Source organism: Gobio gobio (genome assembly GCF_949357685.1).
Source record: "Gobio gobio genome assembly, chromosome: 5".
Taxonomy (NCBI): domain Eukaryota; kingdom Metazoa; phylum Chordata; class Actinopteri; order Cypriniformes; family Gobionidae; genus Gobio; species Gobio gobio.
This window is the reverse complement of record NC_137101.1, coordinates 18846263-18860707: the sequence shown is the minus strand read 5'-3', so window position 1 is coordinate 18860707 and position 14445 is coordinate 18846263. Positions and strand designations below refer to the sequence as shown.

Sequence of the window (14445 nt, the reverse complement as noted above, 5' to 3'; positions counted from 1 at the left end):
AATAATGAAATAAAATGCCACTCAATTATACAGTTTCATGACTATGTTAACAAAGTTGAGTACACTTTTAAAGAGTGTAAAAGTTTCACTTTAACATTTAAATCATGTTTTTAATAATCGTATGTCTTCTATAAAGAGTAGTCATGTGTTGACTAACATACTATAAACACATGTAAAGTATGTGACTATAATTTTAACTGTATTATTTCTATATCACATTCAAAGGTTAATACATTTTTAAATGGAATAGCAATTTTATGTGCAAATGTGTAAATTAGGGCTGTCAAAATTAGTGTTATGCGTTAAAAATATTTAAGACTGAAGTGTTCAATTTGAAGTGATCCATTTATTCAATTTCTGTAGCCAATATTTCCTATATTTAAAATATACTGTCTTTATGTTGTTTCTACATTAATTTGGAGATTAAATGTGAAATAATTACCATATAAAAAATATTAAAAACGTTAATGTTTAGGTGTGATTAATCGCGACTAATTACAAAAAAAAGAAGTGATTTAGTTCTTTTTTTTTTAATCATTGACAGCACTAGTGTAAATACAAATAGCCTATATTTACATACAAGTTAAAAAAAAACATATATAAAGCGTATATGTTAAGTTCACCATAAATGCTTGTCAGTATATTTTGCAGTACACTTTAACCATATTTCAAAGATAATAGAAGTATGAAATTACATAAAAACGTACTAATGTCCTTCTTAAGTGGGTCAAAAAAGCACTCTAGCTAATTGTATTTAATATACATTTTTAGATTACAATAATGCATTTTCATTTAATAGCAACTGCGCAGAAAACATCACATTCACTTTACGCAGAAGTATATTAAAGTATATTACTTCTGTAACAAGTATTTTTTAAAAGTGTGCTTGCAAACAAATTATGTTTTTTGTATCAAGATGATTTCTGGTGGACGTATGAAATCAGTTGGTGAACAAGTGTCCACATTTGGAATAATTCATCTATAATTTGGAAACCTCACAAACGTTTTTTGTGAAACGTTCTGCTTAAGAAGTGTGCAGGGTTGTCTTTATTTAAAATAAATGGCACTAGGTTTGATATTTTATATAATACAAAGACTTTCAGACATTTTTTAAGTATGCTTATGTGGCCGCAGTATATTGTGAAGAACAAATGTGTCCTCTCTCTGACTCTGTCTATCCTTCCCCTCTTTCAGGAGGTTTTACGTTCTTTGAGCTGATGAAGCGAGGCGTTCCCTTACACCTCATTGATAAGTACATGAACGAGTCTAAAACCTCAGAGAAGTCAGAGTCAGAGAAGAAGGGATCCAACTGAAGGCTGACTGACCCAATGATTACCCAGAAATCCCTGTCACTACTACAAATAACGACACATGTGTCTTTGGCATGGTATGCTTTGTTCAGACACGGATCTATAGTTAGAAAAGTCTGCGTCTGTCACTGTGCAATCATGTAAAGCTGTGTTTTAAGAAGTGCCACTGAAACTCAGAACATGCATGCCTTTAGTGAACTGGCTTGTAGCTTCAAAATAGATCACAAATAGAATTTTTTTTGTGAAAGTCATTGAGCAGTCAGTTACAGATACAGTATGATGATGCGGTTAATTTATGTTTTTCTGGGTTTGGGAGGACTAGGGTGATCCAAAGTCTGGGTTTTGCTGTTTCTGTCTTTTCTTTTCTTTTCTTTTTTTCTGCCCGTTTGATTTTACCCCTGAATTTTCCAACCCCTTTCCAACATTCACTACTGAAATCCACTTAGATTAGCAATATCAATGCTGTGCAGCTGGCCAATCAGACATCAGACAGACAAGTCTGAGTGTCAGAGAGAGACATGTTTGTCTAAGGTTTCTTGATTGTACATGCCAATGTTCATTTTAGCATGACAGTTGAATAAATGTCTCTATATGAAAAACATTTGTTTCTTTCTTAATTCGAAAGATATTATTATTTTGCATATTTTGGGCTTGTTTGTTTCTCTTGCTAGACTGGGCAACACTGTTCTGGGCAATCAATCTGCATCTCCGTCTCTATCAATATTTGGGTTTAAATCATTTCATTTGAATAAAAATTCATCCCTTTTCTTTTGTAAGCTTTAGGAAACCATTAAGAACTTCAAGTCTAGTTATCTATACATATTTGACCCTAAATTGTATTTAGTGCATGGTGTCCAACATTCCACTTTTTTTTTCTTTTTTTTTCAGTTAATTAAATGCATCTAACGGGTATTTAAAGTACACTTTATCTTTTCGGAATTTCCAGTGTAAAGACACTACTAAAAAATGGCATAGAATTGTCCATAACGAACATAAAAAAATACAAATAAAATCAAAAATTCAATCAATAGTAAAATTCCATCAGATTGAATGGAATAATCCTTACATATTTCAATTGAATAATTCATTTGAATTAAAATATATAAGGATTATTCAATTAAGTTTGATGGAATTTTACTATATTATTGAAATGCGTAAATCTTAAGAAAAGCGTAGGTTTTTTTTAGTGTACATAAATTGGGACACACCAAAAAAGTCTTGTAAAATGTTTTTAAGATTTAACATCTAGAACATCTAACACACAGTGATAAATAAGGACAGTATTTATGGTTTTGTCCAATAGTGATGCGAAATGAATGAAAAGCGCTCAAGCTGTGTGTTGTTGCTATATTGTTACCAAAACAACTTGTGACTATTTGTTAGCATCTGTTTATCGCCAGGTGAAAATACGCACCATGACTGTAATCAAACTTTTGTGGTTACTCTGTTGAAACCCATATAATTAAATTACTAAAAAAAAAAAATCCTCTTCAATTTTTTGTTTCGACTTATTTTGCCAGGGCTCAAGCCTTAATTTGGGTCAAATCAACTCTATGATGGTATGAGAGGTGTAATATTGCTATAATATTGTGGATTAGCTTTTATTTTCATATTAGTTTACATTTTAGTAATTTTGTTATGTGCTTTTGTCATTTCTATTAGTTTTTTGTTAAAGCCACAATATGTAATTTTTTTCCACTTGATATTGCTTATTCAAAACAAAAGCGTCGCATGAGGACACCTGGGCTGAATCCGAAACCACACCCTATAAATGGGGAACTTTTTGAGGGGACAGCCATTTGTAGTGGTGTCCGAAACCATAGTGGACATTATTGAGGGCACTCATTCTATCCCACATTGCACCGCAATAACGAGTGTAAAGCCGATGTACACAAAACGGCTGTCCGAATTCGCTCACTTGTTTTTATTCACTCATTCAAGTGAACTGTATTAGTGGACTAAAGTAAGGAATAGTGATTGAGGGTTTATTGGGCGATTTCGGATTCAGCCCTGGATTTCGCAGAGCTTTTATTATGCTTTATTACGCTGCCGCTTTTTCCAGTCATGGTTTTATTATATTAGATACATTTGAGTCTGTGGAAAGTTATGTTATAATGCTACTCTGTGCGTTCGCTTGGCTACTATGAGACACTTTTTGCACACTGAAGTAAGAAAGATCGGTATTAGGCATGGTAAAATACTCGCTGTAAATCATGAAAACGAGATTTAAACAATATAAGACTAACTGTGTTGAGCATAACAATGATTAGTTTTCTGTCGATTAATGTATCCAGACAGTTGCTCACCCGTCTAATAAAACACAATATATTGAAGTGTCTGTGGTGTTTCCATGGTTTCAAAAAAATAAATTGAGGAAATCGAGGGTAATGTGGTATGATGTCATTGATAGACGACGCACAGACACGGTCCATGTGCTGGTTAAAATTGCTTATTTCTCTCGATTTAAACATTCTTGGAAACATAGGGATAGTGTAAGTACACAAGTCAACAAAATATATTATATTGTTCTAGTGGGTTTTTTTTTTTTTTGGATATTTGAATCCACAAATCTTACATATTGTGCCTTAAAATGAAGCTAAATAGAAATATTTACTTACGTTTTAGTAATTTTAGTAATTCAACTAAAACCAAAATTAGACTGAAATACATTTGTCTTTCACCTAATATTAATATTTAATTTCAGCCTAATTTAAATGAGTTAGTAACAATAATAAGACTGCCTGCAATGTAAATCAGAACATCAACATTTGCGCCCCTGGTGGTCAGACGCGGCACCGTGGCCGTTCAAATTTCCCGGCTGTTTGTGTGTCCTCTTCCGGACCGCAGTTTCCTGCGCCTCTATGTTTATCTGCTCTCAACTATTAGGAACGGAGGAGACTGTCGGTTCCGCTCATCAAAATGACTCTTCACACGTAACCACCGCAAGCTAATGTCGTCTTCTAAGTGGACACCTGGGGATTAGGACCAAAACATTGCATTGACCCTGCCAAAAGAGCGATCATAATGCCTCATTGCGCGTGTCCGGAGCCGCTGTCCGCGGTCCAGCTCAAGCGCCTGGAGGAGCACAAGTACAGCGCGGCCGGTCGCTCTCTCTTCGAGCCGCCCTGCCAGATATACTGGAACTGGCTGGTCCAGCAGATCCCGACGTGGGTCGCGCCGAACACACTGACCATCATTGGACTTATCATTAACATATTAACGACGGTCATTCTCGTGTATTACAGTCCCTCGGCCACGGAAGAGGTGAGTTCAGACGCGAGCGAAACTTTGAGTGACAGCGTTACGTGCTTCATTCTATTTAAATGCCCTGCCACGTCAGATTTAAAAATAAACACACATATTCAGGATGCCATTGCTTTCGGTGGTGCTGAACAAATACTATAAATACACAAGTAGGCTAACGTTTCGTGGTTTCATGTTTGTGCATTTTGGCCAGTGTCTCTTGTGGTACATTGGTTTATCGATTCACGCTAATTGATGTATTGTGAAGCTGGGTGGTAACACTTTATTGTACAGTGTCCTTGTTACATACGTTACATGTACTTACCATAGTTATAACAGTACATTATGCATAATTACATGCAATTAACCCTAAACCAAACCCTAATTCTACCCTAACCCTATAGTAAGTATGTATAGTTAATTATTATTACTCCTCAGTACTTTACACTGTAACAATGACACCTTTAAATAAAGTGTAACCCACACAAATAAGTACTAAGGATTCAACTACATGTACTTACTATAGGTGTAAGATTATGGTTTGGTTTATGGTTAGTTAGGCTACTTGTAACCATGCAGAATGTACGGCTATTAGGCCTACTACTAACCTACATGTCACTACGTCACCTTAAAATAAAGTGTTACCTGAAGTTGTAGCTTGAAAGTCATTGTAAGCAGCTTTATCAGATTTATTGACTGTACAGGCCATTCAGATCACTGTTTGTTATTTAAGCTGTTGACCCTCTCTATCTGATTCTAGGCTGCACTGTGACCACATGTCACAGTACCCTGTGTGTCATATTTCCAGAATCATAGACTATAGTCCACTGGCAAAGTCCAGATTCCTGTGTTTATTGCCACACAGTTCTGGAGATTGCTGCTGAATGCACAACTTTAACCCACCTGTTGCCAGGATAGAACATAGATAAAGGGAGTTTACAGTGAACGTTGACCCGGAGACAAATTTATTGGTCAAGCCTCCCAAAGTTATAATAAAATTCATATCATAATCATATAATATTATAATTAAGCACTATTGCATGAGAAAGAGCTGCTGTATTGAATATTAGCACAAGGCTACAGGTAATCACAACTGTGATGATATTCACGACTACTGCACAATTATGAATGTGATGTTGCTTTTATCACCTACAAATTATGAATCAAATTAGATAACTGGAACAAATTTTTTTCCTGAGCCTAATAATAATAATAGTTTGGGGTCTGTAAGATTTTTAAGGTAATTAATGCTTTAATCAGCAAAAGTTAAACATTTATAATCAAAATATATATATTTTAAATAAACTTTTTCATGGAAAAATGTATCATCGTTTTCACTTCCCACAAAACTATTTAAGCAACACAACCATTTTTAACGTGGCTAATATTAAGAAATGTTTTTTGAGCACCAAATCATATTAAAATTATTCCTGAAGGATCATGTGACACTGAAGACTGGAGTAATGATGCTGAAAATATAGCCTACTCAAAGTGAAAAGTGTTTCATAATATTACCGTTTTTACTCAAATAATTGCAGACTTGGTCAGCATAGAGACTTCTTTCAAAAATATTTTAAAAATCATACCAAACCCAAACGTCTGAACAGTAGCATAAGTGTTGCTTAAAACAAAGGGCCTCTGGAGGTCAGATAATACACATATATCATCAACATATTTAGGCCCACATTTCATCTGACAACCACGTACATACAGTACATAATCTCCAATTAATATAGTATAATGTAAATTATCAGTCTCTGTGTCTAGTATCAGAATTGATATAACATAAATTATACTGTACTGTATGTCATTAATCAAATATCTGCATAGGCCTGATATTGAGTCGTGTGTCCTGTTCTCCTAACAACAACCAGATAGATTTAGGAATCACATCCACAGTCACAGCCTTAACAGGGAGAATTATTTAATACATTAAAGGCCTTCAAGGGTTTTTTGAATGAAAAGTACTGATCTGATCTGAAATGCGCAGGGGGCTTATTCTGTTTTGTGAATGTGGCGTGAAACCAGATGGCCTGCATGTAGGCTCTCTGGGAAATCAACCCAGGCCACATGAACCTTTGCCCATATCAGACTATTACACACACACACACACACACACACACACGTCTGGTTCGCTATCTTTGTGTGGACTCTCCATAGACTTAATAGTTTTTATACTGTACAAACTGTATATTCTCTCCCCTTATACTAACCCTAAACCTACCCATCACAGAAAACGTTATGCATTTTTACATTTTCAAAAAAAAAAAAACTCAACCTCAATTCAGGTCCCTATGAGTCTGTGTGTATTCAGGTTGAAGTCCCCACTGGGATAGAAAAACATGAAGACACACACTCTTGGAAATCTATATCTTTGTGAGAACATTCATTGACACAATGCAATCTCTAGCTCATTACCCTAACCCTTCCCATCACAACTAAGTGCCTAATCTTGACCCTCAAACAGGCCTCAATGTCCTCACTCCGATGGTCTAAAACTCATACCGGTCCTCACAAAGACAGTCGTACAAGTAATCTCTCACACTCACACACACTCACTCGCACGCACACGATTTAAACAACTTGCACACCGTTTTCTCATTTTGAATTATCCGCGATTATGAGTCATTTCAAAGCACTCCACAATGTCATATTGGTTATTCACAGCCTTTATATAGTATTTTTTTCATCCTTTATCTCTTATTATTACACCTGTTACTCTATTACACCTATGTTAATATGCTAAATCTTATATTTCCAATCTAATCCTAATGTTTTAGAGGTATGAAATGAATAATATGGAAAATTAGGCCTGTAAAGAAACTGCATTAAAGTAAAGGAGGCAACAATCTAGGGTAGACAATTATGCCAGTCTCCTTTAAATCATGTCACATTTGTTGCTACATTTTCTTTCTTTAATATTATTTGATTATTCTCACTTTGCACTGCAGGTAGCATTGAATAATATGTATGGCTGTGGGTGCTTCTTTCCAAAAACGTCTCTCAGCAAATTAAATAATGGCAAAATAGTGGAGATAACTGTATCTATTAAAGTAAAGATAAAAGAAAGCTCCTTTGTGTCCATGTTTGCTAACCTTGATACGTTTTATTTTCAGTCTTGCACAAAATAATACAAACATCCATATCTACAGTTAGAGGTCAAAGTTTAGTTGGAGGTTTTGTTTTCTCTCTTGGCATGAGAGAGCTGCAAGCTTGAGTGGTTGAATGTTAGAAACTGCAAGTAAATGAACAAATCTCAAGAAAGAGCATTTGGAAATATTATTATGGCTCATTAGCTTTGAGCCCAGTCAAACAAGAAGAACTTGGTCTACAAAATGCTCATTTCTTTTTTTCCTTTATATCTATCTACCCTTTTTAGGCTCCAGGTTGGGCCTTTATTCTCAGCGCCTTAGGTCTCTTCATCTACCAATCGCTGGATGCCATTGATGGAAAGCAGGCCAGGCGGACCAATAGCAGCTCAGCTCTTGGGGAGCTCTTTGACCATGGCTGTGACGCAGTTTCAACAGGTATAACCAGCCAGACAACCTTTCGTCCTTTTTTATGAGTAACATTTAGTAGTGCCTTCTCAGGCAACCATTATTGTTTATACTTACAGTTAGTGATTTGAATCTCTTTTAAAAGGTTAGTTCACCCAAAAATGAAAATTCTGTCATGAATTACTTACCCTGATGTCGTTCGACACCCGTAGGACCTTTGTTCATCTTTGGAGCACAAATTAAGATATTTTTGTTGAAATCCGATGGCTCCGAAAGGCCTCCATTGGCAGCAATGTAATTTGCACTCACAAGACCCATAAAAGGTACTAAAGACTACAATAATTTTATGAAGCGACGAGAATAGTTTTTGTGCGCAAAAAAAAGACAAAATAACGACTTTATTCAACAAGTGCTTGTCTTCCGTCTAGGCCCTTATATGTGAACTCACGAAGCACCACGACGCATGTGCGAGAATAGAGCCGGTGTTCTGACACATGACCCGGAAGCGAGGAGCTTTGTTTACAAGCAGAGGAAGACGCGCCGTATCTAAGCTGTTGAATTCTACATTGATCGTGCTTTAGGTCTTGGTGTAGTGCTCAAAATGGGGCTAAAGTGTGCATTTCCTGGATGCCCGAACCGTGAGAAACGAACATGTACACGTAAAAGTGCCTTATCAAAGCCGTGAAATTAAAGTCATATTCTCGCGCATGCGTCGTGGTGCTTCGTGAGTTCACGTCAAAGGCCCAGGCGGAAGACAAGAACTTGTTGGATAAATAAAAAAAAATTTTGCGCACAAAATCTAATCTCGTCGCTTCATAAAATTATTGTAGAACCACTGTAGTGAAATGGACTTTGTAACGACGTCTTTAGTACCTTTTATGGGTCTTGTGAGTGCAAATTACATTGCTGCCAATGGAGGCCTTTCAGAGCCATTGGATTTCAACAAAAATATCTTAATTTGTGTTCTGAAGATGAACAAAGGTCTTACGGGTGTCGAACGACATGAGGGTAAGTAATTAATGACAGAATTTTCATTTTTGGGTGAACTATCCCTTTAAATTGGCCCAGTAAGCAACCGCCTAGCAACACCCTTGACAATCAATTTTATGTATTATTGTTTACAATAATAATATTGGATATTGGGTAATACTTTCATTGATTAGCAGTAGATTTAAGTCTTTGTTGTTTATTTACATCTGTACATATTAACATCATTCTAATATGATTGCTCTCTTAGTGTTTGTTGCCGTGGGAACGTGTATTTCCTGTGGGATCGGCGCTCACCCTAACTGGATGTTTTTTTGTGGCTTTGTGGGCATGTTCATGTTTTTCTGCGCACACTGGCAGACGTATGTGTCTGGAACACTCCGCTTCGGATTGTGAGTGCATCTATTCACGGCTTATTTTTGACTTTTTGAATTCATTGAACCTGTCTGTGTGATGACTGTTTTATTATCGAACGGTTTCTGCAGGGTTGACGTGACAGAGGTCCAGATTGCTATTATGATCATGTATGTGATGACAGCATTCGGAGGAGTGAATCTTTGGGAGATTAAGGTATGTCATTGGCCTTCTTTAACAGACTTTTGCATCACACGTTCATAAATTCACTCCATAATCACTGAAACCGTCTAGTCGACACTGGTAAAGTCCATTGTGGCCAATCACAATGTGGTTTCAAATGGAAAACACAGACACTCCGTGTCTATGACTTGTTGCAGATTTCCTGATGATAGTTGTAAGTAACTAATGACTGTTACATCAAAATCAGCTTATAAATGTTTCTGGCCTACTAATTTAAAATCAATATTTTTGTTGTTGTTGTTGCATCAAACCATATGCATACTAGGGCTGTGCCAATACAATTATCAATATATATTGCAATTATTTTCCCTCATGCACGATTTCACATCTTTTTTATTAATACTTGTTAATTATTTACGAGACTATTCACAATACTAATATAATAAAAATAATAATGTATTAAATGTAGGTAAATAATATATATCTATTACATTATTATTTTATTATTATTATAATGTTACTGTTGTTAATAAACATAAACAAACATGTAAATAATTAAAAACTAATATTTATATTCTATTTATATATAGATTTATATTATATTTACCTAAATGTATTTAAATATAATACAAATATAATTTTTTCATTTATTTACATGTTTATGTATTTGTTTATTCACAGTACTAACATAATAATAATACAAATAACACATTTAGGTAATAATACATTTAGGTAAATCTAATATAAAAATATAAATAGAATATAAGTATTAGTTTATTTAAATATTATTATTTATATAGATGTATATTATATTTACCTACATTTATTTAAATATAATAATATAAATATTAGTTTTAATTATACTACATGTTTATTCACAATACTAACATTAAAAATACTAATAATATAAATTTAGGTAAATATAATGTTTAATACTATTTGATTTGTTTATTTACAAGTTGATTCTCAATACTAATATTATAATAAAAATAATAAATTTAGGTAATGCTAATATTATAATAAATGTAAGTAAATGTAATTTAATATAATAACCTCAGTTGCAGTGTGACATGCAATTGGGTGCTTCCAGTCTACACGGTTCAAAAGGGTTCAACATACTATATTAAATATTATAGATAATTTATTTAAAAAAAAAAAAAACATGAAATCCTCCAAAACTGTGAATCATAACAGAGCCCCCTTTTTGAGTGTGTTAAGTAAACCTTCTGTCTTTTGCTCTTTGCCTCCTGTCTGAGGACAGACTGTGTAAAGGTAAATATAGGTAAAAACTGCTACCATGGCTACCAGTCACCCATAGACATGATCTTGCCAAAAAAGCAGAAAACAGCAGTTGATGTCGACACGCACATCAGTCTTTTCGAACCTCCCCCTTATTCTGTAAAGCATGCTCAAAGCTTCAGCCCCGTCCCCTTCCCAGCACCCCAGCTCACATGAGACACGAACTAACAGCTATTCTCATATTATACATTCTCATATGTTTCACCCAGTTGCCTGTTCTTGGTGTGAATTTGCAAACCTTTCCAATTCTCGGCATCATCGGCGGGTTCCTGTATTCAACCTATAACTACTTCTACATCATCCTGAATGGTGGAGTGGGCAAGAACGGCTCAACTGTCGCAGTAAGTGCACTCCAGCAGTGCATGGGCTATTAAGGTCTTTGTTGGTTTTGTTCTTTAAAAGCATTGATTCCTACTTCAGTCATGTTTTTTTTAGCTTAGTGCTTCATATGATAACTCATTTGCAAGGTTTAACAATGCAAAGGAAAAAAAAAGTGAGGAAAAGTGGTCTTTTGTTAAAAATAATAAATACTGTAACTTTAACAGTGCACGTCTTTCCTCAGGACACCAGTGTGTTGTCTCCTGGTCTACACATCGGCCTCATCCTCACTCTGGCCTTCATCATCTTTAAAAAGTCCTCCAGTCTGCTTTTCGAGCACCACCCTTGCCTTTATATCCTTACATTTGGCATGGTGATCGCCAAGATCTCAAATAAGCTGGTGGTGAGTGTTTCTCATGTAGCTGGTGCCTACATGAGGACAGTCAAAATCATTATTTGGCACATGTAATCATACACGTCATCCTTTCCTGACAGTTATCCAAAATGCATCAGGTGTTTTCAGGTATGCTTTGCTCTACAGGTGGCCCATATGACCAAGAGTGAGCTTCATCTTCCGGACACAGCTTTCATTGGTCCTGGACTCCTCTTCCTAAATCAGTATTTCAACAGCTTCGTTGATGAACACATCGTGCTTTGGATCGCCATGGTGAGCCAGAACCATAAGCGGGTCAAACCTGCAATGAAACTGCTTCAATGTTTTTTTTTATAACATACTATAAAGCTAAATGACCATTGCATTTTATGAGCAAATTATGGAAGCTTGTTTCTGCCACAGAATAAAACAAATAATAATAAAAGGTATTTATTTTTAACTGTTCGTCTCACAATTCTGACTTTTTTTCTCAGCATTATGAGATATAAACTTCCAGAATTCAAACTTTATAACACGCAATTGACCAATCGGTAAGCCCCTCCCCTCGAACGCAAGCCAATCGGACATCTTTAGGTTTCAGTGCCATAGAGAAACATTGGAAGATCCAAAGCTCTCATTGGTTTGATGGGAGTTTATGCTACAAAAATGGTAAAACGATGTCCAGGTATCCTGAGAGATTGGGCAATGGAATTTATTTTATTCCATTTCCTAAACCCAAAGAAATGTCTGCTTTGGATTAAGCTGTGTGGCAGGCGCAGTAACCTGGTTCCCTAAGTATTCAACTCCAATCCCAGTGAAGACAAAAACGTTCATTCTCTCATTAAGTTTCAATTAAAGTTAGAGTCCATGCCAACGTACAAACATAAATAGCGAACTGTTCTCACATCATGTACAGTGTAGGTCAAAAACACAAACGAAGGTCTACATTTCAGTGCCTCTCCATATTAAACTGGTTAAATGTAAATTAATTGAATCTTACCCTGCTGTACATGAACAGTGTTGATCCTGGATAACATGAGGCTTCTCCCGCCTGCATTGTGATCTGTAAACCCTCGCTTCCAAATTAATCTTGTTACCCACCATTTCTATTTTAAAATCTTTTATATATCCCACCATGGCATATTTAAGTCCCACTTGAATGCTCCTCGAATGAGAGGTGGTCCTTCTGTGTCCAAAATGGATCAAAAACATCTTGAGACGAGGTTTTCACACTGACAGCTGTCATTGTAAGACAATTAGCAACTCTGTTTGTTTGTCAGAGTTAGCAACTGTAACTAAGGGAGGCGGGGCTTACCGATAGGTCAATTGCAAGTTTATGTCTCACAATTCTGAGAAAGAATGTCAGAATTATTTTTGTTTTATTCCGTGGCAGAAACAAGCTTCCATAGCAAATAGCATTTGAGTCGAAACTAAACAAGTCTGTCTTCTCGATCACTGTTTAGGTGCTGTCCCTGGTGGATCTGGTGCGTTACTGCATGGGCCTATGCCTGCAAATCGCCTCCCACTTACGAATCCGGGTTTTCAGCATCACCCCACAGGGCCACGCCCACAGAGACTGACAATTTGCCCGGCGGGAGGAGAAAGCAGGATCTAAGAAAGAAGACGTCGTCCCGCTTCTCATGCTAGAGCAGGAGAACCCCACCAACCAAAACCGCAACGGCCTTGACAGTGTGACCACCACAAACTAACGGAACTGAACGTTTTGCCAGGTTTGACGAGACCATCTCGAGTAAGACCAGCTCGTATGGTTTTTAACCACACTACTGTACACTAGAATAACTCACTGGATCAAAAGAAAAAGTTTAGACACAACAAAATGTACAAAACATGGCCTCAGGGCCAGAGCGTCGCTTAGCCAAGTTCAAGTTTTCTGTTGCCTTGAAATGGTTCATTCTCTGCTGGACGAACTATAGATTATTATTATAATTATTTCAAAAGATACATTGGAATGGTTGGGAAATCAAATAATCTGTAACTAAAGTTAAATCCAAAGCATTTGGTCAAAGATAAAGATGAGAAAAATAATCAAAAAAAAGTCCACAAGATAATTAATGGGGGAAAACATTTTTTTATCACTGTTTTTTTGGGGTTTGATTATGTATGTCAATCTTAAACAAAAAAGGGAAGCTACAACTGCAGTTTGGGCAATCAAATAATCTTCTGTTGTTTTTTTTTAAGTAAGCCTGTTTTCTACACCATATAATATCCACAATTTCATTTAGACCACTCTGGTCTTGGTACAAAAGAAAAAAGTATTACATGTTTTGTTATTGTTTAAGACCTCATATAGTCGACAAACTGCCAATGGGTTACACCACAGAACATATGTACCATTTAGGATTTTTACCGTCATTACAAAAAGCAGCTATTTGTAGATCTTGCGAGACTTTACATAAACAATAAGATCCAGAAATAAACCTTGCCCAAACAGCCATTGTAGCTTTAAGAAGTAAAAGGAAACTTTTTGTGATTGTCCAGTGATTACAGTGTATGTATTTATGTTAATAATCTGGCTGGATTTAGTGTGAAATCAAGTCAAGCCTGTTTAAAACAAAAATAATAATTGAAAGAACTTAATTGTCAAGGATTGTGGCTGTGTGCTAAAAACAGGGACACGATTTTTTTTGGAGGGGGTTTAGAGGGATTTTGGGGGGTGTTGATCCTCTGTGCCTGTTTTATGATGCACTCTCTGCCTGCTTAGAATCATCTCCTCCCAAAGGGCTAATAAAAACAATACATTTTGTGTGATTTGAATAGAACGCCGTCTAAAGTCTCAAGTCATTTCCTCGTTCTGAAAGCAAGAAGCAGTGACACGTAACACCTGAAAATGTGACTTTAGGTGCAGCTGCATTTCACATTT

The 14445-nt window shown here is 35.9% G+C and overlaps 2 protein-coding genes across 13 annotated transcripts in view; both read left to right on the top strand.

Annotated features, from left to right (window-relative positions):
• Positions 1-2783, top strand: part of mybpc1 (myosin binding protein C1) — a gene marked incomplete at its 5' end in the record, with an annotated part of 41755 nt that extends 38972 nt beyond the window's left edge. For all 12 annotated transcript variants that reach the window (XM_079817376.1, XM_079817375.1, XM_079817378.1 and 9 more), the window contains one exon: positions 1195-2783. In XM_079817376.1, the coding sequence (XP_079673502.1) occupies positions 1195-1313 (119 nt within the window). In that variant the 3' untranslated portion in view covers positions 1314-2783. The remainder of the gene's footprint in view (positions 1-1194) is intronic.
• Positions 2784-4138: 1355 nt separating this feature from the next.
• On the top strand, positions 4139-14344 carry chpt1 (choline phosphotransferase 1). Its single transcript, XM_079817370.1, has 8 exons — positions 4139-4574; positions 7933-8080; positions 9288-9429; positions 9523-9607; positions 11083-11214; positions 11436-11594; positions 11733-11858; positions 13028-14344. The coding sequence occupies exons 1-8, from the start codon at positions 4335-4337 to the stop codon at positions 13142-13144; spliced, it is 1149 nt and encodes a 382-aa protein (XP_079673496.1). The 5' UTR covers positions 4139-4334; the 3' UTR covers positions 13145-14344.
• Positions 14345-14445: the final 101 nt, after the last annotated feature.

Coding starts and splice junctions, on each gene's coding strand:
- chpt1 (XM_079817370.1), top strand. CDS start 4,335: ATGCCTCATTGCGCGTGTCCGGAGCCGCTGTCCGCGGTCCAGCTCAAG. Junction 4,575..7,932: donor GTCCCTCGGCCACGGAAGAG/GTGAGTTCAGAC, acceptor TACCCTTTTTAG/GCTCCAGGTTGGGCCTTTAT. Junction 8,081..9,287: donor CTGTGACGCAGTTTCAACAG/GTATAACCAGCC, acceptor TTGCTCTCTTAG/TGTTTGTTGCCGTGGGAACG.